This window comes from Lissotriton helveticus, chromosome 11 (genome assembly GCF_964261635.1).
Source record: "Lissotriton helveticus chromosome 11, aLisHel1.1, whole genome shotgun sequence".
Classification (NCBI taxonomy): Eukaryota; Metazoa; Chordata; class Amphibia; order Caudata; family Salamandridae; genus Lissotriton; species Lissotriton helveticus.
In genome coordinates, this window is record NC_136072.1 from 309,056,464 (window position 1) to 309,080,744 (window position 24,281).

The 24,281-nt window shown below is 45.2% G+C and overlaps 1 protein-coding gene across 2 annotated transcripts in view; it reads left to right on the forward strand.

Moving 5' to 3' along the window:
* Window positions 1–24,281, forward strand: part of YEATS2 (YEATS domain containing 2) — a 1,326,518-nt gene that overhangs the window by 700,627 nt on the left and 601,610 nt on the right. The window contains exons 20-21 of one of the 2 annotated variants that reach the window (XM_078665556.1): window positions 13,761–13,959; window positions 15,136–15,270. In XM_078665556.1, coding sequence (XP_078521682.1) covers window positions 13,761–13,959; window positions 15,136–15,270 — 334 coding nt within the window. The remainder of the gene's footprint in view (window positions 1–13,760; window positions 13,960–15,135; window positions 15,271–24,281) is intronic. The other variant, XM_078665557.1, reaches the window with a different exon arrangement.

Consider the following 24,281-nt stretch of genomic DNA (forward strand, 5'->3'; position numbering starts at 1 on the left):
GATGGGTTAGGTGTTGGACAGTATGGTCAAGGACTATGAGGGATTGTACAAATTGGTCCTGAGGGAGCACTTCCTCAAGACCTGTTTTATTAACCTGTGCCAAAACCTGGTCAACAGCAAGCTGGTTGATTGGCGGAAGCTTCCTGAGGAAGCGACCTCTGGGCTTGCACCAGAGTGTCAGCAAAGATCGCTGGAGGGTATCCCCAAAAGGGGAGCCAGGGTTCCCCCTCACAAAAGAAGGAGGGGGTGACAAAAAGGAGTAGTTTTCTGACCTCCCTCAGAGAACCTGCCTGGGAAAAGTGTCAAGCCTGAGTTCCCAGTCCCGTCACCCGAAGAAAACTTCCCCAGGCAAGAGTTTGCCGCCGAAGACCCCTAAGTGCTATATGTTTTATGGGTGTGGACATTGCAATGGAGATCCCAGGTGTCCAAAACGGGTGCCTCCACCTGATGGGTGAAAGCTCAGGGGTGGCAAGCGTAGCCATGGGCATTACTTTCCCTGGTGTGCCACCTGGGCTTGCCGGTTGGCAAGTAGAAGGGTGCCCCAACAGGGAGGAGCTCTGTAGGGCACAAAGAGAGTGCGCCACCCGCAACAGCCTACAGAGACAAGCTGAGGCACACGCAGACGGTGATGTCTCCAGGCCTTATCACCTAAACTGGCACTATAACCTTCTGCACAGTGAGTCTAAAGCTCCTGCCCACGGACTCACAGGGCCCTGCTGGTTCCCCTGAGTTATTGTACCTACCTATTGAAATTGGCCCATGACAACCCACTGGCAGGACATCTGGGCTGGGACAATACCTTTACCTGGCTTGCTCCTCATTTTTAATGGCCCAGACTCGGGGTGTCCTTGGATGCATTCTGCAGGATCTGCGTGACCTGCGACGCCAGTGGCAATACTGGGCAGAAGCTTAAAGCTCCACTGAACCCCTTGCCTGTTGTTGACACCCCCTTTGAACAGGTGGGCATTGACATAGGCTGGCCTGTGGAGCAACCAAAGAACATCAGGGAACAGGTACATTCTGGTGCTGGTAGATCATGCCACACGGTACCCAGAGGCAATCCCTCCAAGTACCACGACAGCAGTGGCGAAGGCCCTGAATGGGGCTTTTTACCCATGTGGGTTTCACCAAAGAGGTGGTGTCTGACAGGGGCACCAACTTCATGTCTGCGTATGTGCTGGCTATGTGGAGTGACATATAAGTTCTTCACCCGTACCACTCCCAAACTAATGGACTAGTGGAAAGATTCAACAAGACTGCAAAAGGCATGATTCAAGGCCTACCTGTGGTTCTGAGGAGAAAATGGGATGTCCTCTTACCATGCCGGTTGTTTTCTATCAGGAGTTTCATCAGAAGGGAGTGGGTTTAGCCCCTTTGAACTGCTGTTTGGACAACCAGGCGGAAAGTGTGGGTGAAGGAGGCTGTAGAGCCAGGGGCCCTTCAGGACCAATGGACCGGGCCCTACAAGGTGGTTGAAAGGAAGTGGGAGACCACCTTCCTAGTAGATCTCAAGACCTCACATCATTTCCTCTGCGAACTGCACGTCAATTGCCTTAAGCCACACTTTAAGAGGTCTGAGGTTACCATGCTAAAGGCGACCGAGGGGGAGGAGAAAGAGGAGAGTGAGCCTCTTCATGACCTCCTGGCCTAAAGAGAGATGGATGGGTTGGTGGAAGGAGTAATCCTCTCCCCCAATCTAACTCCTGACCAGCAGAGGGACAGTCAGAGTGATGTGACAGTTTCCCTCTCTGTTCTCCCTTATCCTGGGAACGACTCGCCTGTGCACCCATGATTAGAACACAGGCGACAACTCCCCGCCCAGAGCTAATCTTACAGGTTGGCACATAAGATGAGGACTGGGATCAAGGCAGAGATGTCCAAGATGCTAGAATTGGAGGTCATAGAACCCTCTAGTAGCCCTTAGTCCAGTTGGTGGTTCTGGTCCTACCCCAGAACTACAGTTCTGTGTGGACTATAGAGGGCTGAACTCTGTGACTGAGACATATCTCATTCCATCCCCTGGGCAGATGAGTGGATAGATAGGTTGGGTGTGGCAGGTTGGGTGTGGCTCAGTATTTAAGTACTTTCGACCTCCCCTCCAGGTACTGGCAGATTGCCCTCACCGATGGAGCTAAGGAGAAAACTGCCTTCTCCACTCCCTCCAGAAGGGCATTACCAATTCAGGGTCATGCCCTTCAGGGCTCAAGAATGCCCCACCACCTTCCAGAGGCTGGTGAACCAGGTCCTTGTTGGGATGGATGCCTTCTCCGCTGCATATCTAGACCACATTGACGACTTCAGTAACAGTTGGGGGTATCATCTCTTTCACCTCCAGGAAGTGCTTCAGGACCTACAGCAAACAGGCCTGACTATCAAGGCCAGTGTGTGCCACATAAGGCAAGGAACAGTGGTGTACTTGGAACACTGGGTAGGCTGAGGTAAAGTGCAACCCCCTCCAGGCGAAGGTGGAATCCATGCTGGCCTGGGAGCTCCCCAAGACCCAAACGGGCGTCAGAGCCGCCTTGATCCTCGCAGAGTACTACCGGGGGTTTATCAAAGAATATGGCACCATTGTGACCCCCTTGATGGAACTGACTTTTAGAAAGCAGCGCAGAAATGTAATCTAGAAAGAGGCCTGCCAAACGGTATTCGACTCCCTCAAACATGCCGTGTGCACAGCTCCCATGCTCCAGGCCCATAACTTCTCTCTGGAGTTAATCGTTCAGATGGATACCTTCGAACATGGTATTCAGGCGGTACTCTCAGCTGAACGAGGACCAGACCAGCCAGTAGCCTTCATCTCCCAGCGGTTGCTCCCCCCGGAGCAGAGGTGGAGAGCGATAAAGAGGGAAGCTTTCACCATGGTCTGGGCCCTGAGAAAAGTTGCGGCCGAACTTGATTGGCATGCGCTTATTGCTCCAGAAGGACCACAGACCCTCAGGTGGATAATTCAGATGAGGGGCGAGAATCTCAAAATGTTGAGGTGGTCCATTTCATTACAGGGGATGGATTTTAGAGTGGAGAACCGACCAGGGGTCAACCACTTAAACGTGGATAGCCTCTCTAGGTTTTTCTGCCTTAGTGAGAAGGACTTCCTGGAAGCTGAGTATAACCTCTTTCTTTTTTAGCTGGGGGCGTATTGGTGCGCTTAGTGGAGCTTATACTCCTCAGGTAGCGGTTCCCTAAACTTTTTCTGCCTCGGTTTTGTTGATTCTTTTGTGGGGCCTTCAGGCTCTGGGCACTTCCCCACTGTAAATGCAGTGGGAAAGTGCACAGCCCTTCCTACCTGTGTTGAGAAGTGGCACTGAGTCGATGTTCTTTAAAATGGGCCTGTCTGCCATCGCAGACGGTGTGTGTGCACTGGCGTATATAATGACTAAAGTTGTGAGCAGTCTGCTAGTGCCGGCCGCTGCATGTGCACACCTATGGAGCCAGTGATGGCATGTGCAGCCTGACCCCTGTATTAGTTAAGGCCCTGTCCAGCCTGCCATTGCAGACTGGTGTGGGCTCACTTGCCCTTCGGGTGCTGAGGACAATGTGTCCTTCCTGCCATTGCAGGTGTGTGCAATAGCGCACATGCACCCAGGTAGTGAAGAAAACCTGTGTGTTTTTACTACCTGTGAGACTTGCTCTTCCCGTAGGTTAACATGGGGAAGCAGTTTAACATTGCTTCAGGCTGCAGTGGTGGATTGCAGTGGAACAGCTTCATGAGGTTTTATATCAATGGATTCGCTGTGCCAAGTCCTTTCCGGGATTAGAGGTGATGTTGGAATAACCCGCTTAGAAATGCCCCTTATAGAACATGCTATTAAAGTAATTGGGGTAGCCCTGTGACCCTCGGAACCTGGGTATTGCTGTTAATATCTACAAACAAGTTATGTGGGGTAGTTGATAATTCCTTTAGAGTAACAGTAAATTTCAAATAGTAAACAGTTCTTTATCTCAAACACACACCACAGCTTTTTAGAATTATATATTTTTCCTTTTTATATATTTCTTTTTGTCGATAAGCAGACTGTCATACAACACATATAAACAAAGTGAGTGATTAGTTAGTCACTGATGTGACAGGAGGTGAAAAAAGTGAAGAACAAAACTCACAGCCAAAATATAAGTACATAAATTACAAAACATATTAAAATATATATATATACATATCTTTCTGTCCAAATATCTAGTTCAAGCAGTAACCCGAAATTTCAAAACTTTATGGTTATAATGACTAATGACTTGAGTAGTACATCAACGTTTCGACCCAGGTGTCTGTATTATAGGGCCATCAAGTAGGGTCTTCTTCAGGACAAAATGAAACACAGTGTGACAGCCGAGTAGTAGCAAAATACACTTGTCCTAGAGGGAGTAAAAGTGGAAATCTTGTCAAGGCATCATGAATTCCTTAACTTGTAAATAAGTCGTCTTCGTCATGTGCATGAGACTGGCGCTGATCCAGTCCCAATAGGTAATCCAAGGTCATCGCCTACAAAGCCCCAAGGATTAAGTGGGGTCTATGCAAAGGTATCAGTGAAATCTCCAAAGGGGAACCAATTGTGGTGTTTCAAGGGTCGGAGTTAATTTTTAAAAGGTTTAGGAACAGCCATTTCCATTAATTTTTTTATCTACACAGCACAGTCGAAGAGTTACGCCAAATGCAATCAGGACTCGGACGGGTCCTGATTGCATTTGGTGCAACTCTTCGGAGATTTCACCAACACCTTTGCCCTCAGTGGTAGTCAAGACTAACGTCTTGAAAGAGGTGCTACAACCGGGAATTGCCCCCTTCAAACCCCTATTCTGATGTAATGAAGCTCTTACTGATGTCCTCCTCTGGGCCTGGTTCAAGCCCTGCAGAGTGGCTCCTGTGCACAGGACAATTGCCTGCCACCATTGCCTGCTCCTAAGGAACCCAATTTCCCTCATCCAGCGCCTCACTCCGCAGAGCTTGGTCCAATCCTCCACTTCCAAAGTCAACCCTGGCACATTCCTACCCCTCCATCGAATAGGGAATCCAAGAGGCTGGATACCTTCGATAAGAGGATGCTCTCTTCTGCCAGCCTAGCACTGCGGTCGGTGAACACTACGTGACTCTAGGGGTGATATACCAATACGATCTGGGACTCAGTTGCTTGAGTGTTGCCCATGGTCTCAGAGGATGCCCGAGCCATACTGTTGCAGGCAATTGAAGATGGCAAATATGCAATGTAGTTCACAGTCAGATGTGGGCTGGATATGACAGACTGACTAAGCAGAGCTATTTCATCGTCAGTGGCCCTAAGGTGCCATTCCTGCCTGAGAACCACAGGTTTTTCAGAGGATATCAAAGCTTTGTTCATGCCCTTTGATGGCTCTCAAGTTTCTGTTGAGAAGGCAGACTCAGCGTTTGAGCGCTTTAAGGTTAGCAGGTCGTTGGGCTGTATCCCTGGCCCCTCACAAAACACTTTCCCATGGTGGTGACGTCCGGGGTAGTCTCTTGGTGGATACTGTGGGGTAGGTGGAGGCGCCCCGCACATGTTTTGTTCGGGCTGATGAAGGTAGGGTGCAGGTCACTGCTCTGCAGGTAGGCGCCGACCGTAGCGAAAGGAGGGTCCAGCGAGGAGCAGTGTGGTACAACCCCCCACGCTTGAGGAGCAGCCAGTCTGTGGGGAGCGGGGGGGAGTAAAGGTCCAGATGCAGTGTTCCTCCGACAGAAAGGATATTCGGTTGACAGCAGGGGGTCTCCCAAGTCCCACGACCCCGTAGCGGGAGCCAGGCGGTCAGCGGAACCAGGGGGTGGGGGGGGGGGGTACCTCGATGAAGCACACCAGAGTCAGGCAGCCACTGCAGTGGAGAGGAGAGCTGACCGTCCGGTGGGAGTCCATGGCGGGTCGCTGTAGAGAGCGTGACAACAGGTGCACAGGTGCCCTCGAGGAGTGGCCGCGTGAAATCCTCACTGTCCGTCCCGACCGGGCACCATCTTAGGGTCAGGCACAGTGTTTGTTGAGGCGGATTCAGGGGATCAGCAGTGGTCCAGTCCCAGGAATGGGGCCCCAGGTCTCAACGCCTGCAGCACGCACCCTACTCAGGAGGGAGATCGCCGGGCAGCACTCCGATGTAGGGGCTTCACGCCGGAAGCCGGGTACACAGCTCTGGTGGGGTCGCGACGATTCAGAGTCCCACGGAACAGGAGGCAGGTTCCCTCTGGAAGGGTGAGTCTCGTGGGCGGTCACAGCAGCATCTGACGCCCCTCAGTAGTCGCCGCCGAGTAGGGGAGATCGTTAGGAGGTGGCCAGGGACAGCCGGCTCTGAATCACCGGGTCGCGGCCGCCATCTTGGGATCCGGCGCGCGCCTCCAGTGAAAGTATTTTATTTCTTCTGCGGCCGCCAGTGAGGGTGCTCGGGACCGCGGTGCTATGTCGGCCACCGGGTACGTTCCGATCACTGATTCCGACTGGGATGGCCCGCCGCGACCTCTGGAAACGGGCAGGATGCGGGCCCGATCGCGGAGCCTCAGCAAGTCACAGCTGCCATCGTGGCTTGCGTAGCCACGCCCCCAAGGCATACCCTAACCTGTAGTGGATTCAACCGAAAGAACTCACGGTTAAACAGCAGCCTTCAAGCATTTCTCAAAAGCTGTGAATATCTGCAAAAAGAAGAACAAAAAGCAAATAGCCAAGCATACGATACACTTGAATTATTGCACTTAGAAATCTGTTGGTGATTAAACTTATGCCAAAGCTCTTCAAAATGCAGCCATTGGGTTCAATGCTAGCTTATAATGGTAACACGATTCTGCCAATGACCTGTATTTTCATTTAATGCCACTACACGCTAATATCATACACACACGAATGCATGTTTACTTCAAAACACCCAAGTGTATTTATAAGTAATCAGGTTTTTGTTCCTGTAGTCCGACACGGTTAATACCGGCGGTATGTGTATTAAAAGAACATGACTACCCACCAACATTAAAAAGGCTGGCGGATGCGGCAGATTGTGCATATCATTTAAAATACCAAATTTGAAAATCATGGAGGAACACAGGGCTTGCGTCAAAAAATGCATGACATCACTCCTTGGATTCCAGTGGCGTAAGGAAACTTGAGGGGGCCCCCCTGCAAAGCACATGGAGGTCCACGCCCCCCGCGCGGCGCGGCCCACCATGCCTCCCCGGCGGCGCGGCCCACCATGTACCACTTTGCCCTACCACCCAAAAATCTAGCATATTTTGATTTGAAACCTCCAACATTTAAATGAAATACCTCTATATTGTCTTTCTGTAAGTTCTAGTGAGAAAGTGGGAAACACTCAACATACACGCTATGGCATTTGCAACAATCCTGTCAAAAGCAGATTATGTAACTGAGGCAGCAATCAGAACAATGCCAAGGAGTGATCCTATTGTCTCATGAACTGCCTATGGCTGAAGAACAAAGAACAACTATGAAGGGTCTGATATAGAATTGACAATACCTTGAAACTTTGAAAGAGAAACCCAAACCTGCAATCCCATAAAAACTCGTCTGACAATATACATGAGAAGTACACAAGCTATAACTCAGTATCCTGCGAAAGTCAAGAGTAATTGACATGTTGAATTATATGCATGCTACACAGTAGCAACTGTCAAGGGTTGTGCATGATAATAACGTGAACTGAGGAAGGAATTTCAATCATAATGTCTTTATTAGTAAGCACTGCAAAACAGGCCGCCAAACAAGCCAGGCTGAGGAAGAAAACGGTTTGGATGCTTCAGAACACTGATGCAGATGTTTGTTTTAATTTATCATTTCTGTAGTGTAAACAATGACTAAATACAAGATTTAAGGCACACGTATTACAGACAAGTGCAAGCAACACCATAAATAACACTGTATGTAGAATATAAACAAACCATATCAGCAAGTACCTAATGACAATCTATACAAACTGTACTTGGTAAAGGAAAAGAAAAAGTGCAAATACTTTCAAAGGGCAACATTAAGCAATCAGCAGGCCAGCACTATACATAAACCAAGCATGTTTTGCAAAACAATCCAACTTTCTTCTTGCATCAAGGTGAAAATACTTTCAAAGTGCATGGTAAAAAAAAGTCCAGCAGTATGCCAAAATGAAGCCAGGTTAGTCAAACATTTCCCCGCTTGGTGTGTGCATAACGGCACATATATTTCAAACCAACTGATAAACAACAACTACAGCACAACCAGTTTAAACTATCAATTCCCTTTTTGAAGGCTCAAATATGTCAAAGTGACTAGCAAAACAGTAACATGTACAGCAGACAGCAAAGCAGCATACATAAATCAAACCTATTTAGTCAGACTAATCCCCTTTGTGCATGAAGGCATAAATATTTCAAAGTGCCTGGTAAAGTAATAACAATTTAGCAGCATAAACATCAAACCCATCCAGTCAAACAAAGCCCCTTTTATTTTTGTATTAAGGTGCAAATATTTACATGTGAGTGATAAAAACAACAACAAGTTTAGCAGCATAAACATTAAACCAGTTATGACAAAGTATGCCCCTTTAGTTTGGGCATAAAGGCGCAAATATGTAAGGGACCGTGACTCTGGTGGGTGGCGGGACTCCTAGTCACAATCTATGAGGGATTATAGGAGGACAAAAACTTTGCAGTCAAAAAATCCATCCAAACATCCAGGTCACTCAGTTACCTCATTGCGTATGCCAACAGAATCCCTCACATACTTGGCAAGAGTCAACCGCCAGCGTAACACCTACACGATCCCATCCGACGCAGAGATGTGAAGGCCTCTGCTGCAGGAGTTTAAAAGGGGTGTGTTAGCCCGTGAAAAATGTTCCATGAGTCGTTCCGCATTTCTGCATCATGTGACCTCTCAGGATCACGTGAGCTGCGTATCTGACGCCACGGAACAGAATATTCATGAAGAAGAATGAAACGCTAACCTTTTATAATGTCAGCGAGTTTCTTTAAACACAACTTTGATTATTTGCAATCCAAAGATACAATTTTATTCACACCATGCTCATACCCTCGATATCGATATATTCAGTGTTTGTGAGGTCCTGATGATGGTGGAAAAAAGGTGTGCCAAATATATTAATGATGACAAAAGACCATCGCTTGCAGTGATCAAAGTATTGATCCTACTATGTGAGAGAGCAAAAACACCTCTGTGCGTCTCCCAAGTAATTATGAGACCCAATGATCAGTATAAAAAACTGTACATAAAAGATTTAATGTGACGCAAAGTCCTTGCAGTAGAGGGATTAACAGTTAGTGTTAACCTACCCCTGCCCCATCCTGAGTTGTACCTACAGCAACCTAAACTCAATACTGCATACAGTGTAAAAAGGGACATGAGGAGGGAAGGTGTCTGGTGCGGACTACAGGAACAAACACCTGATTACTTGTAAATACACTTTGGTGTTTTGAAGTAAACATGTATTCTTGTGTTCCACTCCAAGGCTGACCTGGTCTGTATGTTTTGCATGAAATCTGATGCCATTTGTTGCCTGGAGGTGCATGTTGCAGCATCTCTATGTTATTGTCACCATATTTGTGCCTGTGATCTCTAAGCTAGCATTGAACCCAATGGCGGCATTTTGAAAAGCTTTGGCATCAGTTTAATCACCAACAGAGCTTTAAGTGCAATAAGTTAAGTGCATCATATGCTTGGCAATTTGCTTTTTATTCTTGTTTTTGCAGATATTCACAGCTTTTGAGAAATGCTTGAAGGCTGCCGTTTAACCATGAGGTCTTTCGGTTGAATCCACCACGAGGTAGGGTACACCTTAGCGTACGTATACCGCCGTGGTGAGCTGGTCCTGACGAATGCTTCATGTAATACGTCTAGAAGCAGAAACACGTTGACCAAAAGTTTTTTCTCACTATAGGATGGTTCTGGTCAATTAAAACCAGTTAGGGACATCCGGCTCACTTATTTTAATAGTGCTGAGTTTTCCACCATTCAAAGTCTTTTGGGATAAAACAGCAGCACTTTTTAAATCACTTTCTGCACATATTACACTCACAATTGTCACACAAAAACGTGCTCCCCTGTAATCAGGCATCGCAGCACACTAGAGTTGCAGTCTGCATCTCTGGTGGGAACCCAATGATGAAGCATGTCACCAACTAGGTTGGTGAGTGAGGGTTCTTCTATTTAACTCAAAGTGATTCCTTTTATTGTTTAATGTAAATAGTTCAGGGGGGCCAAGAGTGGCTCCAATTACTTTGCCCTCTCTCTCCTGTTGTTTGCTTATATTTTATGTGGACAATCTCAGCCATCATTCTCTAGCAGATCACGAATGACATCTCCATCCATAGGTGGGGCAATGTCTCTTTTAAGTGGGGAGAACCTTGGTTGGATCTGTTTACCACAGCTGAGAACGTGCAATGTCAGCACTTCTGCGCTCTGGACTACCCCAAGTGGTTCTAGCTCCGAGAAACTTTTTGTCTCTAGTGGAGCTCTTGCCTCCTGTATGCCTTCCCGCCTCTACCACTCCTGCCCAGATTTCTGAAGGTCCAGGCCAAAGTCATTCTTGTGGCTCCAGATTGGGCATGGAGAGTCTGTTGTCTTGAGCTATTGAGCATGAGCAACAGTAATGCTGCCTCTTCGGGAACATCTTCTGTTGCAGCAACAGGGGAGGGTCCTGCACCCGATCCTGTACACCCTCCGCCTTCATGCGTGGAGATTGAGCGGTGACAGTTGACAGCTTTCAACCTTCCTCTTGGAGTCTGTGATTTTATTCTGTCAGCCAGGTGTCGCTTCACCCCAAAAGTGTAGGCCTACTGCTGGGGCAAAGTTGTGGCATGATGTGCATCCAGGAACGTCGACCCTCTTTCTCAGGTTTGACTACTTGTTCTGTCTGTGCCCCAGCAGGGCTATGCTCTAAGCACAGTTAAGGGCTATTTATCAGCAATTTAGGCATTTTGCTGTGCCATACTTCTTTGTTCAGGTAACCTGTTGTGGCTTGCTTCCTCAAAGGTCTCCAACACACCTTTCCTCCAAGGCCACTCATCATGCCCCAGTGGGACTTAAACCTGGTTCTGAATTATCTGATATGAACGCGTTAAAGCCACTGCACAACTGCTCTCTCCTTGGCTAATCATCGAGACAGTTTTCCTAGTGGCCATAACATCGACCAGGAGGTCAGCAAACTGCAGGCACTGTATGTGTACCCTCATTGTACCACCTTTTACCCAGACAAGGTGGTGCTTCGAACACGTGCCTCCTTCCTGATGAAGGTAGTGACACCCTTTCATGTAGGCCAAATATCACCTTGCCTACCTTTCTTGCTTCGCCTCACCCTTCTAAAGAAGAGAAGAGAAGAGACTGCACTGCCTGGGCCATAAAAAGAGGATTGTAGTTTTACTTTGATGATTCCAAAGAGTTCTTGGTGGAAGATCAACTCTTCGTAAGGTAGGGCATGTTGGAGATAAAAAGGTGAAGTCCATGCAGAAATGGACCATCTCACGATGGATAGTGCTTTGCGTAAAGATCTGCTATGCATTGGCCAAAAATAACCCCCTGATTGCTTACATGCTCATTCAACAAGAGCTAAGACTACGACTACTCCGTTAGCTCACGGAATCCCTGTCCTGGACATCTGTCAGGGAGCTACGTGGGCATCTCTGCACACGCTTATCATACACTACTACCTGGACAGGCAGGTCCGTCACCATGGGCAATTAACCAACTCAATTCTGCAGACTTTTTGATCTAAATCTGTTTCACAGGCCCACCTTCGGGGAGGCATTGCCTTGGTATCTATACTAAGGCAGGGAATCTGCGGCTAGAAGTCTCTATCAGATAAACAAGTTACTTATGTTCTGTAGCACGTTATCTGGTAGAGACTCTATCTAGCCGCCGATTGAGGATTGTGTGAGGGTCACCTTTGTAAGGGCCTTAGAAATGCACACCAGTTTGTCAGTGTTCCTTGGGGTCTGCACTTGTGTCATGAACAGTTGCAAAAAGAAACTGACATCAGTGCACTGGGGTGGCACCTATATAGACATCGCACATGTCGCTTCCTACCCGCATATAGGGGTAATGTTATATTTCATATCGATACCCTAATATAGGTCCAGGGAACATCGTACACTTTCCCTACATCATCTCCACTTCATTTCTTATGAACGAGCCTTATAAGGACATAACTCCTAATAAGGTCAGAATGCTTTATAGGGACATAACACCTTATAAGGTCTGAGGCCTTTTATGGACTAAACCTTTCACCTAGTTCCATGCAGAGGGGGGCGTTTTCACAATCGATATTGCTAAAACGTAATCCTTAGCACATATGAATAATTTATGAGGACACTACCCAGGGGGTATACTTCATCTCTCCTATGTACGCACAAGGTTTAATCCCCAATGTCATCCTCATTCTGTACAATGGCAAACAGACGCACAAGGACTGTATAAATACAGCTCCTCATGCTATCAGTAGGCAGGAGGGAAACAAGACTTCAAGCCGACACACTGACCAGAGAAGCTGAGACTGCTGCATGCAGTCACTCCAGCTGACAGGGGTCTGAACATCCCCTTGCGGGGTGTTTAACTCGAAACCAGGAGGAGATCCCACACTCTCATTATTCAGGCAATGTAGTTCGACTAAATCCTATCGGGATTCTTGGCTCTTAGGCTTATTAGCTCTTTCACACCTACTACATGCTAGGTACACTTAGGTACATCTAGACAGGCCTCTTAGGAGTGTGCGCTTTTTTTTATAAATGCATTTTATATTCACGTATATGTTCATGACTATTGCAAAACGGTAGAACTGTACTATTCCTTTTTATTCACTATACTGCTGATCCTATATCTCTGCTTTTGTGTAGCAGTTGTAGCAGCGCATATATTTTACACTAGAAGAACAACGGTACAATACATTCTTAATGTAAACATGCTTCACTGTTTCTTCCGCGTATCTCTCTGAGACAAAATGAGCTAGCTCGAGTGACTGGGTGAAAAGTAGTATATTATTTCCACAAGTCTGAGGAATCAGGGTTTGATGTGCCCTGAGGTTGCCAAAAAACAAATCTCTCTGATAAAAGGAGATTCTAGTGGCAGCGTGAACTAGCTAATGCAAAACAAGGCTAACATACGCGGTGGGGGTGCTCAGAGTCAGTCTACCACCTGACCCACAGTGTATGTTTTCCAAAAGCGCATGTCCTGCATAGGGGTCCTATAGGAACTACACTACAGTACTGCTCGAAAATTTTAGGATCCGCTCTGACGCCTGGGGAATATTCTAAGATAAGGACTCTACAGCTAGATAGAGTCTCTACGAGGTTAGGCTTTATCAAAGGTGGGCACTTTTTTCTTCAGCTCCTTGTAACAGGGACAGACATATTCTGTGTGTGAAGTAGAGCGGTGTAAAGTTCTAGTATGTGTGCCACTGTGATGAAGTACCTGTACCTTATTCAGGAAGAGCTGATGGGAACATATTTGATGACAGTTGATGGAGGAGATTAGTGATCGTTTCTTAAATGTTCAGGGTGAAGCTTATGGGGATGTTCCATTCTAGAGGCTGAATTTTGTTTGTAGTGGCTTTTTTTAAAGGCAGAGTCGATTTTCAAGATGGAACTTCACAAGTTATGCTGAGAATGTAAGACTATTGCATCAGTCGTCACTAACTTCACTAATAATGATCACAGCTGCTGAAAACAAAGTCACTGTGACTTTTATGGTTTGCTTTTCTCATTGTATATGTTTTGTGTTGTTATAATGTAAAACTGGATGTGAAGCATGTTAAAGATGAATCAAGAATGGCACTTTTTTCCCTGTTCAAAGCAGGTAGACGCAGCACACTCCAGCTCATCATCTGCAGTGACTTCCGCGTTGAAGGCATCTGGAGAGCACCACCCAGTATTAGTAAACCAGGTCCAAAGTGGGGCATCAGCATCTAGCAATCCCTGCATGGCTGCTGCTGTGCGTGCCTCCTCATTTGTATCAGCAGCCCCCATTGTGAGCGGCAGGACATCCACTCCAGGTAATCGGAATGTTCTTTCTGCTTTTAACCTGACGGGCTGAGGACTTCAATACTAAACCTTTATTTAAACCCCCTCATTTAAAATGCCATTGGTTTCTATCAAATACTTTAAAATCTATCTCCCTTTTGTTTGTATTTATCCAACATCAACATCCTGCCCTCCAAACTATGAAAGCAACCAATACACTATTGAAGCGGTCTTTTCAGGCTTTCCTAATATTTCTCTTTGTTTTTGGGTGTCTGGCATAATTTTGTTCTCTTGTAAAAAAAATATATATATATATGAAGATTTTTGCAAAATCCCTCAGCCAGCCTCGACAACATCACAATGGGGATAGAGACAGTCACAGTTTATATATTGTTTACGGGGTAAAATTCTTTAATAAAGAGGTGCAGAATTGTTTGTGTTGGGTAATCTGGAACTGGACTGGGGTGTCTTTCTGCTAGAATCTTTGTTATGAGAAGGGGGAGCGAGGTGGTACTTCTCAGTAAAACTGTTGTTACAAAATAAGATATCTTGGTATCTTTTCCTTGAATTACAAATGATGCATGGTAATTATCAGCAGCGCACCTGAATGAAGAATGGCAGATGGATTTAAGAGCCCTTCTTTTTAACTTTGATTGGGTAATGATTGAAGGTGGTGTGAGCCTCAGCAGCTTGTCTTTGTAGAATATTGAGAAAAATATTGAGGTTTGTAGTTTGTCCTTGACTGGAATAAGGCTAGAGGAGGTGGTGGTACTAAGCAGCTTATCTTTGGGAAACGGTGAATAAAAATCATGTATGTTGACAGAGTTTGAGAAGGCAGATTGTGGTTAGCTTTAGATTGGTGGAGGTATCTGATAAGCCTTGCAGTTTATTTGATGGGAGAATGGAGGGAGCCTTTCTTGTTTCCTAGCAGCACTTGTCAGTATTGGTGAATGGAGGCAATTCATCTCTCACCTCGTGTTAGGGAAATAGTAAGTGATGAAATGGATGTTGGTGCTATCTCTGAGTGAAGTGATCGCTGTCTATTTAGGAGAACAGCAAGAGTTGGTGATCATCTTCTGAAGAATTTATTTCGGAAATGGGAGAGGATGGCTATGATTGTCAGTGGTCTGTCTTTGAAGAATGCTTGGCGTTTGTGGTGATTCTCAGTATCCCTTCTTTAATGATTTCAAAAATCTCTTTTTCCTAAGGGTTGTTGAAGATCCAGTCAAATCTGTCAAGTCCACAAAAGTCGGTTCTGACCATCCCCACCAGCCAGATGAAGCAGCTGGGTGGGACCACTGCTACTTCAGGGGTGCAGACCATGCTGATTCCTGTAAACAAAGGTAAAATGCAGTGAAGTCTGACACTGGGTTTTCTTTTTAATGTATCTTCTTTAAGCCTCTAAGAAGCATCCTAATTAATGTCCTTTGTGAAGCCACAATATTTAAGCTGATTGTGCTTGCGTACCACATTTATCGCACATGCACCCATTACCTTCTTGTGACCTTAAGATATATCAACACTCAGAGGCATTTGCCTGTCGGACATATCTGCTTCTCTACATTCCTGGCCCTTGTACAGACTTCCATTGAAACTCATGTACTTTTACCTCCCAGATTTATGTGATGTGCCCACTGGATCTATGTGCACTGGAAAAATGATATGTCTATTTTGCATCCCAGTCGAAACGAATATACCTGTCCAATACCCCAAACTGGATAACAACAGCTCCAAATATGAGAATGCTGAAACCCTTAAAAACAAGGCCATACATTGGTTGAGGTGTACCAGGGGTTGTAGATCCATAATAAGGGAAGATATTGTTCAGGCAAAAAGATGCGTCCTTAAAAATAGCCCAACTGATGCCCTAGAACTTATTCTAGTAAACGATCTACTGGTTCAGAATCTAGTTGATATGGAATGAGATCGCATTCCCCATCCCCTACAAAGATTAGGCTGAAACTAAACATCCTTTAATCACTGGAACGACCCAGTACCGCTCCCCAGATTCTCGGGGGCTCACCCATTTCATCACTTTCTCAGAATGATTGACTTCCTACACCTTTAGTAAAGGATCCCAAGTGCACCCGTAAGATAAAAAAACAAGCACACTCCCTTTGTATCCCACGTGCACGAAGAGGGCTTTCCTCAGAGCTTGAGAGCATACTCTATAACACACAGTTAGTCTTAGATATTGCTCCAGCCTCCGCATTAAGTGACGGTGTGCAGGCCAACATTCTGGATACGCTTGGTTACTCCCCAATAAAGACTAATACCTCACATATCCCACTGCTTCCCCAGATTCACTTTTCAATACCCCCTGGTAGGGCGCTGAAGATAGTGTCATGGAGTATGGCGGGCATAAGGGGGAAACTCTACCTCCCCCACTTCCTTGAGCTCATAAACCATCATGAGATTTGCGTACTCCAGGAAACATGGAGTCTGACCCTTACATTTATATCTAGGTTCATGACCTTTCACAGACCGGCCATTCTATCCAAATATGGCCGTCCGTCAGGTGGGTTGCTCATCCTAATTAACATCTCACTTAACTGCGATCTTAAGGAATTGGACACCAACAGTCCCGACATTCTCGGGGGAAGGTTAAAAATTGGCAAGGGCAAGCCCATTGACATTTTCAATGTGTTTGCCAGAAGTATCAGAGGAGGTAGCTCTCCAACTTTGAATGCATGGACCAACTATTGGAAGCTAGACAGGATGGCCACTCCATAATAGTTGGTGGTGATTTAATGTGACATTCGAACCACTAGACTTGGCAGAGTCCCATGATGTGAGCGAGGAGGACAAAGCATGGATGATGCCACCTCTGGAACTTACCCCTATTGAAAAATGGTCGAAAGCAGCATTGCACCTGAATGCCATCTCTTTAGAACACAGGCGAAGAGCCGCAAACGGGAGAACCAGCTCCGACAAAGGAGGGATGACCTTTTGTGGACCAAAAGGTGCAAGCAGGATTGACTATCTTTTAGTAGACCTTGCATTATGGCCCCTGATACAGGACAAGATCATCATCCCGTCCTGTGACAGTGACCATAATTCCCTTAGCCTAACTGTTGAACAACCATGGGGCGAGAGGGCAAAGGTCAGACTGATTCCATTGAGTACCAAGGAGATAATCCCCTCCTATAATAAACGTCGGCTCAAATGGCCTGCAGTTATGGTAGATGAATCCAAGACCAGATAGACCACAAATGACCTAGAAAGGATCTTAGAGACCTTGGGTGTGGAGGCCGACACTTTCCCAAAACATTTGCCTGCAGTAGCTCACATAAAGACTTCTTTGAACACCTGGCCACTCTCTTTCTTGTCTGTGGCTACAAGACCGGGCCAAAACAGGATAGACCATTGGGCTCCACTCAATGGTTCAATAAGGAATGCAGAGTGTCGAGAGGGAAACTGTCTATCGCCATTAGAAATAGGGTCAAACTAAGCATTCGTGAAGCTAGGAAGGAATACAAACAAGCACAGGTCAAAGCGAAGAGAGAATGGGACGAAAAGAGGTGGAAGATCTTGGGGAGGCTATCTGTCATCCAGATAGTAGGAAGTTCCGGTCCCTCTTTGTCAAAGGCAATTTTGAAAGATCGCCCCCTTTGGCCAACAACATTCCAGCTGTAGAGTGGCCTAAACATTTTAGCGACCTCTACTCTCTCATTGGAACATACGCTGGAAACCAGTTGTTCCAGGACATAGGCCACTCAGCGTGTACTCTTTCATTCTCCAGAGAGGAAATTTTGTCATATCTAGACGCAATTGTATCTGCGAAAGCCCCTGGCCTGGATGGCATCCCAGGTGACCTTTTTCGCCTAGGTAGGGAAAACTGGGATATATATTTCATGATGTTGGCCAATGACATAGCTGGTGGGGGGAGGATTTCTGATTCATGGAAAGGGGCTGAAGTGGTACCCATTTTTAGGAAACGGAACTGGTTGATGCCTTATAACTACCGTCCGATCAGCTTGATCCATTGTGGCCAAAAGGTCTTCTGTCCTGGCAAAATCCAGAACTGGATGGAGAAGAATGACATCCTCTCTCCACTCCAAGCAAGATTCCGGTGGAAGACTTGCACAATGGATCAAGTATTTAGCTTAGTTATGTTATACTGGAAGGTTGTTGCCTTGAGCAAGGGAAGTATATACCTTGCCTTCATTGACTGAAAAAACTCATTCAACCTTGTCCTGAGGGACTCCTTATGGCGGGTGCTTAGGGACATGGGAATGCCTTTGGAGATTCTGGAAATATTAGTTAGGTTGCATGATGGAAACTATGCCCGGGTGAGGTGGGGTACTAGGGACAACTTACCGAGCCTATCACAATCCAGTGGGGGTTCTGCCAGGGATGTGTATTAGCTCCAACAATTTTCTTCCTGTACGTCAATCAGGTAGCAGGCTTATTGTGGTCTTTACCAGCTGATGCACCATCTCCAACGAACCAAGAAATTGCTACATTGCTATTTGCTGACGATACCCTAATGGTTTCCAAAACTCCCATGGGTCTCCAAAAATGTTTAAACCATTTTAAGGCATTTTGCGATGAGAGGGTCCTGGTCATCAACACCACCAAAACCAAGGTAATGATGTTCAACCCACACAAATCTTTTAAGAGAAACATACTCTTGAATGATTTCCCGCTCGAAAGTGTTAGTTCCTTCAATTATTTGGGTATTAAGCTATCAGAGGGAACGACTTGGAAGAGACATTTAGAGAAAGCTTCCTTGAAATTTACCCAGCTTACCGGAGCTTTGAGGAGGGAGCATTGCTTGTCAAATACCAGGCCCGTAGCTCCTGCCCTTAAATTGTACAACTGCAAGTCTGTGACCAGTGCCCTTTACGAGGCGGAGCTGTGGGGCACAGCACCCTCTAATGAGCTCGTAGCTGTGAAAAACAAGTTCCTTAGGAACTTGATATCCCTTCCTCTAAGTACACCTTGTCTACCTCTCAAGCTCGATCTGGGCATTAAGTCCATCAACGATCTTGCAAGTCTGCGCCCATTGCTGTTTTGGCACAGATTGGCCTCTACCCCTGATTTGGCACATTATGCAGCTTCTTTTTGTGAGGTCTCTAGTTTGGACACTGCTAATAAAATTGGCTGGATTAAATAAGTAAATGCCCTACGGTCTAGTATTGGTTTGCCAATTCAGGCTATCAGCCACCCACCTTCATACTCAAGAAGCCAAGTAAAAATCCTGTATTGGGCTTGGGTTGACGAGAACAACTTTCGGAAGAGCCAGCCTGGCAGCCTAACAGATGCTTTCACGGATTTAAAATATAATTGCCACCATGAAAGCTATTTCGATATTATCAAGCTGCGAGCCGATAGGAAGTTGTACACACAGTTTATACACGGTAGCTTACCAATTAATGCTTTTACCAACTCCTGGCAGAATAACAAACTCCAACCTAAGGGCTGTCCTTCCTGTCCATGTCCACATGAATCCATCGGACATGTATTTTTTGCCTGCAAAGCATATGTAAAGCCAAGAAGCCAATAGTTAGCTTCTGTGTGCAGACAACTAGGGTTTCGAAGCTCTAAAGACGCCCTCCGAATATTAAAATCAGATGCCAGACCTCTTGTCGCCTGTGCCACTGCAAACTTTTTAGGACACTTCTGGGCGATTAGAAGGAGGGCACAGTTAAGAGGGTCGACTGGTATGAATGAATAGATAAAACAGATCGTGCTGACCAATCAAGACTGTACTGACCAATTAATGCTCCTATTTTATACTTTTAAATAATTTTTTTATGGTTGCACTTATGTATCTTATTCTGCCCATTGTGATTAGTGCTAGTGCCTTGTTCTTAGACTAGGGGCAATCCCTTTTCCTGCTTAATGTGCAGGCTATCAACCTGGAAACTGATGTATATAAATATTAATGATGCACTTGCACTTTAGCCCCACAATTGTGTTAGAGAGATCAAAGTTATGAATTGTGTGGAATTGTCTTACTCATATGATATCAGTGTAATTTTTTTTCATCATATCAATTTGAGTGATTTTATTCCTTATTTGCACACTTGTCTTTTGAAATGCTCTGTTAGCCTAAAATTACATACTCATGATTTGTTTGGTTGTTTCTCTTATGGTTTACTTAACCAAAATAAATAATTTTGAATGATATGTTCAAATTTCCAACTAAAATGCAGGTGGTCTTCTGAGGCAAAGGAAATAATGAAAATAAATTGAATAGAACCAGCTTTCAATAGGTTGCATCACTTCCCTATAGCAGTAATTTCTGTAATTGATCACATATTTACTGTGAAATAATGACTAATACCTGCCTTCACTTTGCTGTAGTACTCTCAGTTCTGTATGGCCTTGGACCTTTTTGCCTGACTACTGCCTCAGTCAAGTCAAGTCAAGTCAAATAACTTTATTCGGTTATTAGTAATAACAACCATAAAAGCATATTTCATTAGACATATATTAACTCATACAAAGAGGAAAAAGATTTTAAAAGCAACATAGAACAAGAAAGTCACAAACAGAATGTACTATAAAAATGTAAAAGATACTACGGAAATGTAAAAAGTTATTATCAGCTAAGATTATATCTGTCAATGGCACTATTACCCTTCCATGCTTTTCCTAAATTTAAGTGCTAATTTTAAAAAGCTGCATACAAATAAAGTGCAATCACAACTTAACAGTTGAAGGTAGTAAAGTGCGGGTCTGATTTGTGTAAAATTCAATTTTTTGAGGCAAGGTTTTAAATATAGCCTCTGTGGTACAATATAATACGGGCAGATAAAGAAAAAGTGTGCCTGGTCTTGCGGAGACTTTTCGTCGCAGCCGCAAGCCGGCAACACTTGACCACGGTGGGTCCCCTTAGGCACGGCCAGTAAAAGGTGAAATAAGTCCAGGCGAAACCTCGTCAGCAGGAAACGGTCGTAACCTGACATAGGCCATGACAGGTACGGTTCCATGAGCAAGGATGTTTTTAATAGCATATGTTTCCGTACACTTCCTTTCTTTAACTCGCCATCCTCCCTGGCTAAATACCTGGATGTAATAAAAACCTTCTTCACATTAGTAACATCCAATTTCGTAATGAATTCTGGGGTTGAAAAGAGTTTGGGCGCCCTAATTCAGTGAAACAATTACTTAAGTACTTTATCCAGGGAACTTTAAGCCTATTTTCCCATGTTAATGCTTCCCTCAAAATTTGCTGGGTAAGAGGTAAATCACTGTTTAACCAGCAATTTAGCCAGCAAAGTAAGGGATTAACAGCTATCTTGTCACCTAGGTAAGGCATACCCAGCTCTTCATGTACCGAAAAGTTTGCTGTTCCCCTTGGAACCCTCAATATCTGTTTTAGAAAGTTGTTTTCTACTACCTCCAGGGCTCCTAGTGAGGCATATCCCCATAACTCGCTGCCGTAGCATGCAGTAGCAACACTCTTGGCCTGATAAAGTTGGAGCAGTGCAGCCACCGGGCTATTGCCCATTTTTCTTGCAAAGTCAAGTATTACTGCATTTGCCCGGATTACCTCCCCCTTTTTCTTCTGTACCGCGGGTCCCCAGTTCAGTTGGTAGTCGAACAGGACTCCGAGATAAGAGAATGTCTTTGTTACTGAGATTTTTTCCCCATTAACATTTAGGTAGTTTGGCTTTTTATTACCTTGGCCAACCTTCATTACGAAAGATTTGGAGTTATTAATGCTCCGGTCTCGAGACTTCATAAAGGCAAAGAAGGAATTTAACAGTGTTTGAAAACCTATGGCAGTCCTGGATAACAGGACTGCGTCATCCGCATAAAGCAGAACCGGCAGTCCCTTCCGTCCGACATAAGGGTAATCTGCTTCCAAGTCATTTATATATAGGTTGAAGAGAAACGGGGCTAAAATGCACCCTTGCCGGACACCCCGATGCACTCCAAAGTCTCTTGTCACTTTTAGATCTTGTGTGTACTGGACGTTTGCTCTCGTATCAGAGTTCATATCAGCTAACAAATTAATTAGGTTCTGCTCTACACCCATTTTAGCCATGGCGTCCCAGAGCCTTCCACGGCTCACACAGTCGAAAGCCGACGAAAGGTCCATGAACGCCATGTGAATTGTACCTTGGCGGGCCATGGTGTATTTCCCTATGATCAAGTACAGGTTCAAACACTGAGTGACCGTAGAGTGACCGGGCCTAAAACCATATTGAATTGGAGATATTACTTTATTTTCATCTGCCCATGCAACTAGCCTGCTTAGGATTACTCCCCCCACTACTTTGACCACAGAGTTAATTAAATATATTGGTCTATAGCAGAGGGGGCTATTACGATCTCCTTTCTTAAACACGGGTACGATGGTAGAGACCCCCCACGACTTTGGGCAGCCAGAAACCACAGCCGCATTGAGTACAGCAGTGAGGACCGGCGCCCATAGTGATATGCAAGATTTAAAGAGGTCCGGAGGAAGGCCATCCGGCCCTGGGGCCTTGTTGCTTGTTAGCCCTTGAATTCCTTTTTCATCCTCATTAATTGAAAAGAACAAAGTTCTCCTTGGGAGAAACAAAACTATGTTCTGCTTGGATCTCATTACTTTTAAAAATCGAACTAAAATGGTTAACCCACTCCTCCTCTGGGATGTTTGTACCAAGAACAGAATTACTTGGGTGGTCAAACAGGGGTTTATTCATAATTTCCCAAAACTTGGCACTATTTCCCAAAGTTTTGGGATCTAAGAGAGTCTCCCAGACACTTTTCTTTACCTCTTTCTTTCGTGTAGCTAGGGACTTTTTATACCTGGAGCGCATGGCCTTAATGTGAACCGAGTCTCTGGGTTTTGTTTTCAGAGCCATCTTGAGGTCTCGGCTGGCCTTAGAGCAGGAGTTGTCAAACCATTTCAGGTTACTGCTAGCATTCCCTTTAACTGGCACCATTAACAACGACCCTACTGTTAATGCAACCCCCTCAAATACTGCCTCAGTCCCTTTGAAGTATACAAGACTAAAGTATACAACAGCGATGGATTGGGATGCGGCTCAAAGCGATTGCCTGTGGCTGAGAATAATTTGAGCATTCCATCCATAACCATGCTGTTTTTGCATTTGACACCCTAAGTGTGCCGACTATTCCCCGATGTGAGTCCCGGGCTCACTGTGCCACTGGGACCAAGCTATACCTAGTTGAAAAGCCCTAACTAGGGCGAAAACAGTGCAAGTTGTTTGTGTTTGGCAATTCCGCGTGGACTGTTCCCATGAAGAGCACAGTCAAGACTGATTTGCATATGGCTAGATGCAACAAAGGATTGGGATAAGGCTCAGAGCCATTGCCAGTGGCTGCAGTAAATTTGAGCATTCCATTGTTGCTTTTGCATCAGTCCCTTTGAAGGCAATGCACCCTGTTAGGGTCCTTGAACCTAGTGTTGATCATCTTTACCATCAAGCATGGTCTGGAATGTCAGGATTGAACCTGGGACTGGGAACTGATTTCTCTCAAATGGTTTGAAAAATATTTCTGTGGAAAGAATGGTGTAGGAAGGGGCTAAACAGGAAAGCAACCCTTGTTTGACTCAGAACTATGGTAGCTGCATCCTTTGTCCAGGCAGTTTGATTCTCTAAGCCACATTCCTTTTTCTCCTCCAGTTAAGTTTTTTTCCATCAAAATATTAAACTCTGTTTTGTGCAAATATTTACATCCCATTATTGCTGCATTCTGTTACGTCACCACGCTGCTGATAGCCCGACACTGCAGGAGCGACGAATATCCCAATCCTCTACCCACCCCGCGGTCATTGCCACCCATACATTTATAGAAGGATGATAGATAACCCCGGCGCCTGGATAAAGGTGGGGGGGGAGGGGAATTTAGGGAAAAGAGAAATCGATAATCAAGTGGAACCTCCCTTTGTCTTTCCTCGACCAATGATGGAACATCAGGCAGGCACAGCTGACCATTAGAGGAAAGAGAGAAAAAAAAAGAAAGAAGAAATATAATACAGCAAAACGCTAGAACATAAATAGCACACATACATAACCAGGTGCACAATATCGCAGATATAACTGAATTCTTACTTCCTGACTATGGTCGAGTTGCTTTGAGGAAAGAAGTACTCGAATGTAACTGTTTTCAAACTTATCAGTGGAGAAATGGGACATAGTGCAGGCAATCCACAAGAGGAAATGGTTTTTTTTGGTTTTTTTATTCAAAAATGTTTATTGGTGGTTTCAAAATAAACAAAGGAAGAAAAAATGCCGGATAATACATACATTGAATACATAGAAGCCATATGTAGATATTCATGATACATGGTAGTCAAGTAGTGGCTATCATAAACGCAATTGGATGGAAGATAAAAGCACAGACAATCAATCAGGAACAAAACATAAGTTAACATAACCTAATG